The sequence below is a fragment of the Delphinus delphis genome, chromosome 17, assembly GCF_949987515.2.
Source record: "Delphinus delphis chromosome 17, mDelDel1.2, whole genome shotgun sequence".
In the NCBI taxonomy this organism is placed as follows: Eukaryota; Metazoa; Chordata; class Mammalia; order Artiodactyla; family Delphinidae; genus Delphinus; species Delphinus delphis.
This window is the reverse complement of record NC_082699.1, coordinates 61,248,392-61,262,542: the sequence shown is the minus strand read 5'-3', so window position 1 is coordinate 61,262,542 and position 14,151 is coordinate 61,248,392. Positions and strand designations below refer to the sequence as shown.

Genomic DNA, 14,151 nt, shown 5'->3' with positions numbered 1-14,151 from the left:
GCATATTTTATTTCACTGTAAGGAAAAACTTTCTAATGGGGTTAGAAAATTAGCCAAAACCTTCAAATATGGACTGTGTGACCACCTGTTAGGAGTGCAGTAAAAGAAAGCCCTATATTGAAAAACAATGTACGTATGTATACCATCTGTGGCAAACACAGTGCATGCTGCTGTTTAGTTAACCTGTCCTATTCCACAGACATCTTATGGTCTCCAGGTATGCAATCCAGAGAGCTGGAAATTAACTGGTTAATAACAATCAAAGAAGCTCGTACATCTAAGCAGGAAAAAATACATCTTCTTTAATGTCAGTAGTTTTTATGGGTGAGTTGTCCAAAGTGTAATTAATGTTTGTTATATTTCTCTCAACACAGGATGTATACCCTTCTACAGTGTTTGGGCAATGACTCTGGACATAAGATATTTCTTCTTGTCTGGCTATAGAGTGTGTTGCTTTGAAAAGGCAGCATTGTGCAATTGTGAATAAATTTTTAATTGTCTTCCCCTGGAACCTTTATGTCATCCTTGGGAAGTGCCCAGATATGTTCCTGAAAAGTTGAATATACATTTAACTTTGGAGAATGAAATTGATTTTAAATGCTAATTATTGAAGGGAATTATCTACCTTATTCTCTTATGGGGCAAATAATTACTTGCTCATTTTTAGTTTTGGCAAATCTTAATTTTAATATACCTGCCTTGCTTTCCCTAAATCTGTAGCTATTTGCAAAACTGTAGTGACACTGAACTAAATCACCTCCTCAACATTAATGACATGTGTAGACATTCCTGAATTTTAAAAGAAACCAGTGAGTACCATATTTGTAAGGCAAGTTTCTGAATCCCCAGCATTTCTATTAATTAACCCTAATCTTTAACTTTGGAAAGTAATCAAGAGAGATTATTTGAGCCCCTGTTATCATAAGAGAATCGTGGATGAAATTCCATTCCATATAAGACCAAAAAACATAGGCTGGAGAGAACACTGGATTGACAGTTTCAATCAGCAGAGTGAAATCCTGCTTTTCTTTCAAATGAGTTGATTTTGGTAAACTGCTTAGCTTCCTTGGACCTCGGTATTCTCATTGGAAAGATGGCAGTAAAAACGTCTGCCCTTCGTACTTCACAGAGTTTATCAGGATCACATGGAAAATGTTATGTGAAGACATTTATTTTGTAAAGCACAAAGTAAGTTTTATAGCAAATCTAATTAAGTGTGTAGTGCCTTCAAAATTTCTCCCAGGCAAGGTCTCAGGATGAATCCTATCTCTGAAACTCTTGTCATCTTCTCTTGGAAGCACTGGCAGCAACGATGAGTCATTGAGAGAAATGTTGTTATTATTATAATAATAATAGAAATTAGAATAGTATGGACGGTACACACAATTAATATTCATACTTCGGGGGCTTAGAACAAATCAGAATACGGATCCCAGTGTGAGCTGCCCATAGGCAATGTTTACTGTCTGCTCCCTCTCTCCTCTTTTCGAATCCCTTTCTTTTCCTCTAAGTGCTTCTAGATTCTTGTTCCTCAAGCTCTTGGCTGGCATTCTACCCCAGGATACTGGATTTGATATGGTGTCCTGCTTTGTAATTTTTTTTTTTTTTTTTTTGCGGTACGTGGGCCTCTGACTGTTGTGGCCTCTCCCGTTGCGGAGCACAGGCTCCGGACGCGCAGGCTCAGCGGCCATGGCTCACGGGCCCAGCCAATCCGCAGCATGTGGGATCTTCCCAGACCGGGGCTCGAACCCGTGTCCCCTGCATTAGCAGGCAGATTCTCAACCACTGCGCCACCAGGGAAGCCCCTCATTAACTGTTTTGCCAGCAATTTAAACGTCTAATTATATGTCACAAACTATAACTGGAGCATCAGTTTATAAGGGGATAATCTAGGGGTTTGTTGAACTTTTATTTTAAAATTTCAATTTAGAGCTGCTTTGAGGTTTGATCTGCAGTTCAACGTAGAATTTTACCAGCTTAGTAAATGTGAGCCTCAGGCACGTTCCAAGCTCCACACTTGACACATTCTTGTGATGTACTTGAAAGTACTTGAAGGCATCACTGATGTGAGATTTTTACAACATACAGTTGCAGAGAATAAAGGGCCTCCCACAAAATGTCACCATGCATGATATATTAGAGGCAGACAAGGGTCTTAGAGACTTGGTGTTGGTAGCACCCTGAAGCTTCTAGAGTTTTCTGAAGGCTTCACAAACCCTTTCCTTCATTCTCCATGCCCAAAGGGAGAAAAGTTGCTATGGATAAACTTAAGATGAGGAAACATGGAGCCATATTAATAAAGGGGGCAATTTAGCAGGAGGATTATAAATAATACTGTGTGGGAGCTAGCCTTTTCTTTTCAATTTCTAGAGCTCCCTTTTCCTCAGATCACGGGGTTAATATCTGGAGGCCTGGAATTCACCTGTGGGCCTACAGAAAGGGGGCCAAGGCTGGGTATACTTCAGTGAAGGCCGTCAACCAGAAGAACAGAAGTTATCTGGATGATTCCATATGGTCTGGAACAGGGCACTAGGCTAGAAGTTCCTCATATAAAGGCTTAGAGTTGAAGTATTTCTGAGGGTATGCAAAGAAGAGGACCTTGCATGGGTGGCTATGGCCATGGTGGGTGACTGGTCAAAGAACTGGGGATCTTGGGTTCAAAGACAGATAATACCTTGACATTCCTAAGAGAAGAGCCTCTCATATGTCTGGCTTGGCGCCTAATCATCCCCAACCAACTATCCAATTATCCACTGGGCCAGATAGACAGTGGTTTATGGCTCTAGGGAGAGACGGCAGAGCAAATGCCAAGTGAGAACTTCATTGGAGACATAGACAGCCACCTCCTGCACAACTAGTAATTCAAGCTCTCTCTTGGGACCCATAACCTGGTGAGCTTATGGCTCAGTAACATACCGTGTATGAAAATGTTCAAAATCGTCATGGACGAGCATGGCGATGGAGATTCCAAACCTCAGTCTAGCATTTCTCACTTGCCTTGAGTCAGAATGAATTTAGTGTAATTAGACAGGAAAGATGGATAAAAATAACTGCCATGGTAGTCACAGGGAAATGACAAATGTGCAGCAAGAGGGAAGTTACTTTTTCTTCTTGACAAACTCACAGACAAAGTACATGGTAAGATGGCACTCTGTGTCATTCCACCTGCCTGAACTCAGCATTTCCACACAGTCCTCGTGGCCGTAGGGGTCGCTGGGCTCACCCTCCTTCCAGTTGCTGTAGTTCTGCAGTGGAGTGTTGTCGGTGAACACATACTGGCCCTCTCTCTCAAGGTCATTCACCCCGATGAACACCCGGAAGAAGCCACTCTTGGAGACGTAGTCTGCCAGGAGCATGTTGGCAGCTTCATCCTTTGGCATGGCTAGCATTCCACCCCGGATCCGGCAGTGGGACAGGGATTCCCTGTAGTTCTTCTCTTCCTGAACGATGTAGTAGAATTTCTCTTCGGTTTCCCTAATCCCTGCTATGACTTTGCAGCAAGGAAAAGAAGAATGTGATTATATATGTCAAAAAGAGAAACGCTAAGTATAAAATATTGCTAACTTAAATTCATTTATTCAATGTTTAAAATTCTTTTCCAAGACCCTATCATGAGGTGGGCACTGGTTCAATATTTTCTCTACCTTTCTAGCTGTCAAATGGGGAAAAAACTCCTGTCATTGGTCCTCCCTTGTCTTTTTCTCCTTCACTTCCCTCACAATGTGAAGCAGAGAGCTATTTTGACAAAGATGTGTTATATGAACTGTCACTCAGCTCATCTCAGACAATTTTTCCCCTCCTAGTTTATGCTTTTGCCACACTTACCGTTCCATGAGCATGACCTTCTCTCTTCCACTTCCGTACCTTTCATGCCTGGAAGGTCTTCTTACTGCTTTATCCGGCAAATTCCTACCCATCCTTTAGATCTTAGTGGAAGTGTTCTCTCCTATAAGAGCCTTTTCAATGCTCCTGGACAGACGTGAGCACTCCTGTGCATTCTCCCCTATGTTTCCATTGTCCCTTTCACTTCACAGCACTTGACACATTCTAGTCTAATTGTTTGTGTGTCTCTTCTACTGAACTGTGAGCATCTTGAGGCCAGTGACCATGTCTTTGCCACTCTGTAGCCTCAGTGCCTGGAACAGCGTTAGGGGGTGGTAAAGGCTTATTGGACTGATATGGAAATAATACAGAAGTTTGTCCCTATGGGCCAGATTCCTAGATTGTGAACGTATACATCAATTGAGATAGATGGTCTATACTTCACTCCAGGTACATGAAGTAGACTGAGCTTCTGAGTATGATTCAGGACAGAATTGGGGACTCAGAATCATCCCGAGCTCATAATATGCTATGTACGTTTTGGCCTATGGGGGCATCTACATACATCTTTTTAGGGTCTATAAGTTAAAATTTACAAATAAATCTATGAGCACTCAAATGTTAAGGACTATTGCGCTATGTTGAACCTCTGGGGTCTGGTTTATTCATTAACGTCCAAGTCATGTCAGATGCGGCATCTTCTGTATAGGTTATAACCAGAGTTATAACTGAGGGTTAGTTCATATCAAACATTTCCTATGCCTTTAGTATTACAAGACGAGAATGGACACAAGATGGCAACCGTGCGCCTCCAGTATTGTACAATAAATATGGCTGGATTATAAAAAATAAAAGTACAACAAAGTGAAACCAACCATAACAGTATGAATGAGACAGTATGAATGAGTTCCCTCATTCATACTGTCTCAGGAGAGGGCACATAAGCCCCACTTTAAGGGCTTTATTGAGCACTTTAATAGGGAAATACAAGGGAAAACAAAAGTGACTGATATGGAAAATTGCACAATTTAGAGAAATGCATAATGTTCCTATTGATTTGCACTGAGGGTAGAGGAGTCATGAAACCTGTGTTCAGATCCGTGCTCCACTGTTCATTTAGCTTGTATCTATGGGTAAGGTAATCTCTCTAAGCTTCGGTCTAATCATAAAAATTATTGTTATTCCAAGTACTCAAGAAAGTAGCTGTTGTTTTTATTATTACTTTTACCTTCTGAGATGCTGGCTGTTTGAAAGCTGGGCCTTTTTTTTCTTAAGGCCCAGCTAGCCAAACTCTGCCTCTTCTTCCTTCCCCTCTCTCACTAAAGCACCCGTTCCTACCCATAGGAACGCACATACGTATGTCCACAGGAAGTGGACCTGAAGTGTCCTAGAGTGAGTGGATAATTAGGATTTTGAGAGACCTTTAAACCGTTGACACTATCTCAGTAGGCCTTTGCCCAAAGTTATTTCCTGCTAGGGATGTTGGAATTGCAGTGTTGAAAGAGATAAATCCACGGATAAATAGTACAAAGCAATAGAAGAGACTCACCATTCTTGACAAACTTCATCGATGTCTTGAGGCGAGCCACACTGATATCCAGTTGCCCAACAACTTTTCGGTATCTTCCGCAATCACAGACAGTCCCTTTTAAATGACAAAGCTGTGAATTCATGTTGAAGCACTAGCAGACTGGTTGAAAAGAGCAATTGCTCTCTTCCCAATATTTACTGTCTTCTTCATGTCTGGCTACGTCTCTCTGTGAACGGCTATGCTTTTCGTCTTTTATGTAATACAGGGTTTCTGATATACCTTGTCTTTAGGAATTCAGAAAATATCTTTTTAAATATTTTAAATTAGTTAAAACACAGTTCTAAACGAGATTTTTTAAAAGAACTGTCAATATGACTAAGCACGGTACACATATTGTGGACCATTTGGCATTTTGTTGAACACAGAACATACCAGTCTCAGAATAAAATCTTTACAGCTTTTAAAAAACATATTTCTAGCCAGTCTTCTCTTCTGTTACTGCATTGTTCACTGGCTCACACAACTCTGCCAAGACAGGAGAAAACTTTCACGATGAAATAAATGTTAATTCTGATTATCCATTTGGAGTATAGCTTATGTTTCAAGGACTAAGTTTAAATCTTGTGAATAGATCTATCTTACAATTTCAAGAGTCAGTTGTTCCATTTGTGGATTAACTATGATTTTAACTTCTGCCATTAATTCCCCTTTGCTCATTTACCTTTTCAGTTACCTACTGGTAATGTGGCAGAGAAAGAATTGTAAGGAAAATGATGTAAAATTCAAGTGATTCCCAGATAACCAATAAGGGCCTGCTGTATAGCACAGGGAACTCTGCTCAATATTATGTAACAACTAAATGGGAAAAGAATGTGAAAAAGAATAGACACGTGTATATGTATAACTGAATCACTCTGCTGCACACCTGAAACTAACGCATTGTTAATCAACTATATTCCAATATAAAATAAAAAGTTAAAAAAAATTCAAATGATTCCCTTTTCCTATTTAATGGCTGCTTCATGTCAACATTTCCATTTGCTTTGTTTCTTTGGTTGTTGAAAAGCAAAATGAATTCTATTAGCCAAAGGAAAAAAAAATATCTGTGGCTTGATTTATCCACATTCACAGTTAAATATAAGGACGTTAAAAGAGCTCTTAGAATTAGTCCGCACTACACCTTTACGGATAGAAATAATTGAAGCTCACCAAGAACAAGCTACTTTTTTCCTTGCATCAAGCGCTGGAAATAGACCTCTCTTTCAGTATCAGGGAGAAACTCCCCGGCCACTGAGGCATGTTCTGTAACCACAGGGCCTCACTGGATCAGGCCAGTCTGCTGCTGGCAAACTGCTTGGCCAGTATTTGGCTGAGATGTTGGTGGAATGTAAGACGTGCTGGTCCAATTGTTGTGGCCCTCGTGGATTTGCCTCCTGGTCTCGGAGAATGAGGGCTGCTTCCTGATGTGCTGGGTTTGCTGCCTCATGGTAAGCATGGGAGGGGTGGAATCACCATCCTCCCCTTCCCCAGAGGCTTGGAAAGTCACCAGCAGATACAGAGGAAATTTTCATTCTTCTCTTGCTTCTGGCCCAAGGAAAATGAGGTTAATCCCACTGAAAAGACTATTGTTTTTCTATAAACTATATTCATTTTTAAGATGAATAGATTTGGAATGATGCTAAAAATTAAGAAGAAAAACTAAGTATATTATACCTGCTTTGCCTTTTCCTCCAGGTATCCCAGGCAAACCCTTTTCCCCTTTGTCACCTGAAGAAAAACAATAGCCATGAAAAGAACAACTAAATGAAACAGTGTTATTGATGAATAGAATAGAACGCATAAAATCTAATGAAATAGAATTATTTCAGGCAGACAATATCTTATACACCTAAAACAACAGGAAAGAGGTTTTAAAATTCATTGCAATATCTCCAACAAATATTCCTTGGTTTTATAAAAATAATTTGATTTTGAGTTGGCTGTACAGGTACAACAAACCAAACAAGTCATAATTTAATTAGATGGAATGCAGAATTCCAGTTGGATGTATAAACGTTTAAGTTTGTGTCACTGATCTTACTAACATGTTTTTATAATGTGGCCTTCTGGGCAAAGCTAAGACAATATTCTGCATGTTTTTAATTTAAAAAGTGCCATTGTTCTACACATCTGGATCAACTGATTAGCACTACACAGTGTCTGTGTATTTATTATGCCCCCAAGTTCTTCCATGTGCCTCTGCCCTTGGATTTTCAAAAACATGTATCGTGCTTTTTCAATTTAATTCAACAAATACTTACTATTTACTTACTCTATGCAAGACAAAAGACTTGCTTGGTACTTTGAAAGGGTATAAAGAGAGACAAGATTAGACATCTGGCTTGAAAGAGTTTATGCTTTTTGGAAGAGATGTGATGTATGCAAATATCCATAACTTAAAGTTGTGTCAAAAATATTATACTGACATATCAACCTTGATCATTTTCCTCTCTGCTCTTTTTTGTATTTGACCCTTTTCTTATTCAGTCAGAGACATCCACAAAACAGTTTTCAGAGAATCAGAATTATTAAAGCAGAGAGGAAAAAAAGGTTGAATTTTTTCAACTTCAGAATAAGCTCTTGAAGCCCACATCAGGCACAATAATTGAAAGCAAAACTTTTGATTTATAAGAGGAAATGTTTGCCTGAAGCTTTGGGCCCTGAAGTACTCTTCTCCAAAGAGAAGACCCTGATAGAAGTAAAACAGAGTTTATGCTTCAACGGTGATCTGGAAAAAGAATAAGAAAGAATTCAGGGGGATGAATACAGGATGAAGGTCATCCAGGCTAGAGAAGAATATGAGGCTTACTCTTGTAGGATAATGATGTGGCCAGGAATTGGGTATATGACCGAGGGGGCAATGTAAGGGGCAATGGGGTCAGCATTGAGGTTCTGCCTAACCCCTTCCTTTCCCAGCAAAAGGGAAAACCTGGGAGCCACTCTAAAACCCAAAAGGTTCCCCATGTTGCCTGCCAACTAGCCATTCTTTCATCACTGTCTGCTGACTGCTTTTCATTGAGTCCCGTACATATTGGCCACTGATCATGCAGAAAGGCATGCCTGCCAGGGCCCCCAGGATTTGCTGAGCCTTTCCAAATTGACCCATGTGGACACTTTTCTTTACAGTGATGCCACAGCTCCCCAGACAAAAGGAGGGGAGTCCTTGAAACCCCAAATGTAGTTTAAGTATGCTGGGGAATGCCTCAGAACTTGTACTTGGATGAAATGAAACAATGGTGAAATCTATGACAATGGAATGTGATAAATATTATAAGGAAGACCATGAACAGAGATAACATACTCTGTCCAATGCAGAAGGGAGTTGGAAGAGGTAGTGCCCCAGCTGGAAGAATGAAGGAAGGCTCTCCTGAAGAGACGGCATTGGAGCTTCAGCAGGTGAAGGTAGGAGCAACATAGGAAACAAGGTACAGCAGAGGTACAGTTGGGAAAGAAGCATAAACATATGCCAGCACCCTGATGAGGAAGATTGATCTGGACACACCTAAGCTGTGTCCTGCAAACTCCTCATTTCCCTTATATGTAAACTGGAAAAGATAAGACTAGATTTTGAGAGTATGTTAATGGAAGAAAAGGAATATATACTTGCTGAGTGCCAATCATCTGTCAAGTTAGACACTTTATAGGTATTATCATATTAAATCCAATGAGCTAGGTACTATCATTATATTTATTCTACAACTGAAGATACTGAAGATCAGAGAGGCAAAATAAATTGCTCAAGGACATCCAGCAATTCAATAGCAGTGCTGGTATTGAAACCCAACCACTTCTGACTCCCCAGTTCATGGTGCTTTTCAAATAACTTAACCAATGACTTAATGAAGGGAAGCCAAGTCTTCAAAAAACGTTATAAAAAGTTGAAAGGAATATCAGTCCTATCATCACCAAAAGCAATATGGATTTGAAAGTTCATATGAATATGGCTTAATATTTTAATTAAAAATTGTTTATTTTCTTCATATGTGAATCCTTTCAATTCAACATAGGTTGAAAATTGATTCTAGTTCTGCTATGACCCTAGTTTCTGGTCTAAGCCCAATAATGAATATTAAAAAAAAAAGCATACATAGAATATTTGCTTTAGAAAATGATAGGTTTTGGGGGACTTCCCTGGCCGTCCAGTGGCTGGGACTCTTTCACTGCCGAGGGTACGGGTTCAATCCCTTGTCAGGGAACGAAGATCCTGCAAGTCGCGCAGCACGGCCAAAAAAATAGGTTTTTAAGGAAAACAAAGTGCACATAAGAGACCAAGGAGATGAGACATTAGCACCATTGTCTACAAACAGAATGAAATAAAGGAATTGCCTGGTAGGTTTTCAGAGAAGGTAAAGACAGCTGTGGATCAGAGTAGGGCAAGAGTCATTGAAGCAGTAGCCTTTAACTGGATCTTAATGTGGGAAATAGATACTTGAATTGATGCATGGATTTTTTTTTTTTTTTTTTTCTGAGAAGATGTAAGCACTGTGACTACTTTCCAGTATTTTTTTTTTTTTTTTTTTTCGGTACGCGGGCCTCTCACTGTTGTGGCCTCTCCTGTTGCGGAGCACAGCTCCGGACGCGCAGGCTCAGCGGCCATGGCTCACGGGCCCAGCCGCTCCGCGGCATGTGGGATCTTCCCGGACCGGGGCACGAACCCGTGTCCCCTGCATCGGCAGGCGGACTCTCAACCACTGCGCCACCAGGGAAGCCCTACTTTCCAGTATTCTGACATGAATTCCTTTCCTGTTTTTTAACAGATGGGAAAGTCAATGGAGTGTGGTGGAATGAAAGACCATGGAAGTCTGAAAAAGCAGGGCTTGAATCTTGACTATGCCATTTAATAGCTAAACATGGACAGGTTACTTAATTCCTTTAAGCCTCCATTTCTTTCATTTTTAAAGTGGAATAGTGGTACCTTAAGTCATCAGATCATTAAGAAGGATAAATTAGATAATGTTATCATGGGATTAGGTCTGTGCTTGACGCCCAGAGGACGTTCAACCAGTGTTAGCTTCTGCCCCCTAAATCAGAGTTATGGTAAAGGAAAGCATGCCAAGTACTTAGCCAATTCATGGTGAATGTGAGCTCATAGTGTCTACTTCCCCAAAACGAAATCTGGTTTAAAGCATACGCAAAAATTTATTTTTGACCCATAAGTGAGAACACCTCTGTATTAACTGTCTTAATGTTGAAGAATTAGAGGTTGCATTTAAACAAACAAGCACCATAATACTTTCACTGTAAAAAAGATTATTAACCTTAAGTAAAAGCATCTATTTTGTCGTGAGATTGAATTTACCTATACTAAATCATCCTTTCCTATTCCTGAAATGAAATATTGACATCCAGAAAGCTACCTTATCCATTCAAGTGACAACATTAAGGTCAGCCCAGAAAGCTGAGATTAATCTGAGTCAGTGAAAAAGGACCGATGAGTCATTTAGAAGGACCAATGACAAAATGAGAACAATAAATTTCAAAGTTCAGAGTAAAAATGAAATTAATCCAGGTGAGCCAGAGCAATGAACCTCCATTTTTTTTTTTTTTTTTTTTGAAATTCCAGGACATGACATAGCTCTGGAGGAGTAAAAAATCTTAACCAATGGTGAAAACTGATGTTAAGGGAAAGTGGTACTTAGAAATAAAGAGTAGAAAAGAAGGTCACATCATAGGAAATAATGTATATCATTTATTTTTTCATCCTTAATGCAACAAACATTTAGAAAGTTTCTACTGTATAGTAGACATTAGAATAAAATGGTTAAAAAGCAGCATCCTCACATACCCTTTAAACAAAGAGACCTGATATAGCTTTTGTTCATTTGTTTCCTCCAGAAATCCACAGTGTATTGGATGAAACAGACAACCTAACAAGCCATGACGACAATAAAGTGATGGAGGTGTGCACTAGATGTATAGGCAACTGAGTTTGAATAAGGAATTGCCTGAAGAGGATAAGGTTAGTTAACACTATCCGTTCCAGACTGTTACTTCTCCAATTTTGGGAAGTTCATGCATTTTAAGGCTCAGAGGTTTGAAATCTTTTGATCCTACCCCTTGACTCGTCGTCTACCACCCTTCCTTCCAAAGTTACCTAGTCTTATTCTATGACAGGATTAAGACCAGGCTCAAGATCATGAACTTCAACCCTCCTGGTTGGAGCCTCATCTAGATTTGGCACATCTAAATCTAATGTGCAACATCTAGAATAATTAATGAAGGTCTTGAATTCTGGACGTGTTCGTGGCAATGACTTAGCCTCCCACTCTACTTCTGCTCATCTCTAGGGCAATACTTGAGATCTTAACCTTATATAACTTGGTCGCATCTCAGAAATCTTGAAGTCCAACATGCCACACTCTGGCTACACCTTTCCCTCCCTTTAACCATTTGTTAAATGAAGCTGATAGAGCCAGAAGCAGATTCATGATGTATTTTTATCTGAAGCTTACACAATTTGAGGAGACTTCTTTAAAACAAATACTAAATTACAAATGACAAAGTACTTATAAAAATGAATCCTTGTTTTAAGAAAAGAAAACTAAGTCACTAAATTTTAAAAGTAGCCAATTACCACATTACAAAATTCACTAAAAATCATAAAATTTTAATAAAAGAATTTTGTATTTCTATAATTCTTTTTTTTCATATATTATGTGCTGCATATGTTTGGCTGCATTCATATACATCCATTGATTTATTGATAGGTGCATCATTTCCCATTTCAAAAAAAATATCGTCTTTGCATAATTCAAGTTTGGGGTCTGTTTCTGCATGCTGTATTCATTTCCATTGGTCTATTTGTCTCTGCACTAAATCAATACTATTTTAATTGTTTAACTTTATAATAAATATTTAAATGCAGTAATTTAAATCTTTCACTTTTGTTTTTATTTTTCAAGATGGTCTTTGGGAATTCATGGTCCTTTTCATTTCCCTATAAATTTTGAATTGGCTTATCTTATTCCAAGAGAACTACTTCTGGGATGTTAATTGAAATAGCACTGAATCTATTGATCAATTTGAGGATCATCTTATTAATATTGATCATCTTAACAATACTGAGTCAACCAATCTATGAATGTAGCTTTACCTCCATCTCCTTAGATATTCTTTAATTTCTCTCATTATCAACATGTGGTGTTTGTCGCAGAGAGCTTATGCACCTTTTGTTGGATTTATTCCTAGATATTTGACCATTTTGATGCTACAATAAATGGAATCTTTTTAATTTCAGTTTTTAAAATTGTTTCTAGTATTTAGAAACAAAATTGATTTTTAGAAGTTAAGCTGTCTAAAAAACTTAATACAAATAGCTAATCTGTAGATTCTTTTGTATTTTCTGGGTATGTTATCATGCCGTCAGGAAATAACCACCCTCTTCTTCATTTCCAGTTATTATGATTCTTATCTCTTGTTCTTGCATTTTTGCTCTGGCTGGCACCTCTTCTATAATATAATGTATTTTTCTTTTCTAACATCTTTATTCGAGTATAATTGCTGATTAGACTTGGTGATGAAGGCTATGCTCATCTCATTTCCAATATCAGGAGAGAAGTGTTCAATATTTCGCTACCAACTATGATTTTTAAATAGGTTTCTGTTGTTGTTGACATTCTTTTCATATTAAATGTTTCCCTCTATTTCTAGTTCGTTACATTTTTTTTAACATGAATGGGCCTATGTTTAATGAAATGTTTTTTCAGAATTCCTGGAATTCTAACTGGAAATGTTTGTTTTTGAAATGAGAAAAAGAGTGGCATTTCCTGGGCTACTCATCTCTGGCAGGCCCTGAATTCCCAATTCAGTTTGGGCAGCTGTCTGCTCAAGCCTCTTGGTCTCTTAATGCTGCCTCAAGTATGAATTGGTAAATGTGGAAAATTAGCACAGGATGTAGAGCTCACCTTAGCGTGGCTCCCCTAAAGTCTTTTTCTGTTTGGTTGCCCTCTCATGCCTTCAGATATGGTTTTATTTATTTTTTGACTCAACTAGTCATGCTTAGCAGAAGGATTAACGCAGGTGACTCTCTCATGGCCCGTAGCAGAAATCTGAATTTAATTTTTATTATTAATAACGTAAGAAGTTACTTTCACCTTCACAACTTGTTATTGATGGTTATGTAAATTAAGAATATTGTCAGCTTTGAGAATACCTCTGTAAAGTCTTGTTCATATCTGAGCTGTTAGATTTGAAAAATGTTTCCACAGATTAACTCTAGCCTGGTACATTTCAAGCCTTGTTTCTTTTGCACAATCGACACATTTCTTGGGCTGGGTGCCCCGGACACATTCTTATGATGATCTGACTTCTACCCCTGCACTTTTTCATTATGACTTTGGATAGATCTGCACAGTCGGTGGTAGGAGTATTCTTGGAAGTTATTCCTACTTTGGAACTGTTAGCAAGAATTTAACTGTACATGGAAATAACTGCAAACTACACAGATATATCTCATTAAGTCCAAACAAAATATTTCCCCCACTCAAGTTCTTCTTAGCTAGCTCCCAAAATACTTGTATCTACTCCAAAATCTTATACAAGGAGAAGTATGTTGGAGGGAAGTTGGCGCAGGAGACAGTGCTCTCTCTTTCTCTCTCTCTTTTTTTTTTTTTTTTTAAGGCTGTTATTGTCTTTATTTTGTCCATGAGGGAACTGAAGCACAGATAGGTTAAGAAATGTATACAAGGTCACACGGCAAGAAAGACACTGAGTCAGGATTGAAACCCAATCATTCCGATTTCAAACCTCAAGAGTTCAAA

General features: G+C 38.8%; 1 protein-coding gene across 3 annotated transcripts in view; it reads right to left on the bottom strand.

Annotated features, from left to right (window-relative positions):
• Window positions 1-1,587: 1,587 nt before the first annotated feature.
• The window catches only part of COLEC10 (collectin subfamily member 10), a 170,933-nt gene continuing 158,369 nt past the window's right edge, over window positions 1,588-14,151 (bottom strand). For all 3 annotated transcript variants that reach the window (XM_059995098.1, XM_059995099.1, XM_059995097.1), the window contains 3 exons: window positions 7,067-7,120; window positions 5,372-5,467; window positions 1,588-3,490 (listed from right to left, as the gene is read on the bottom strand). In XM_059995098.1, the coding sequence (XP_059851081.1) occupies window positions 3,099-3,490; window positions 5,372-5,467; window positions 7,067-7,120 (542 nt within the window). In that variant the 3' untranslated portion in view covers window positions 1,588-3,098. The remainder of the gene's footprint in view (window positions 3,491-5,371; window positions 5,468-7,066; window positions 7,121-14,151) is intronic.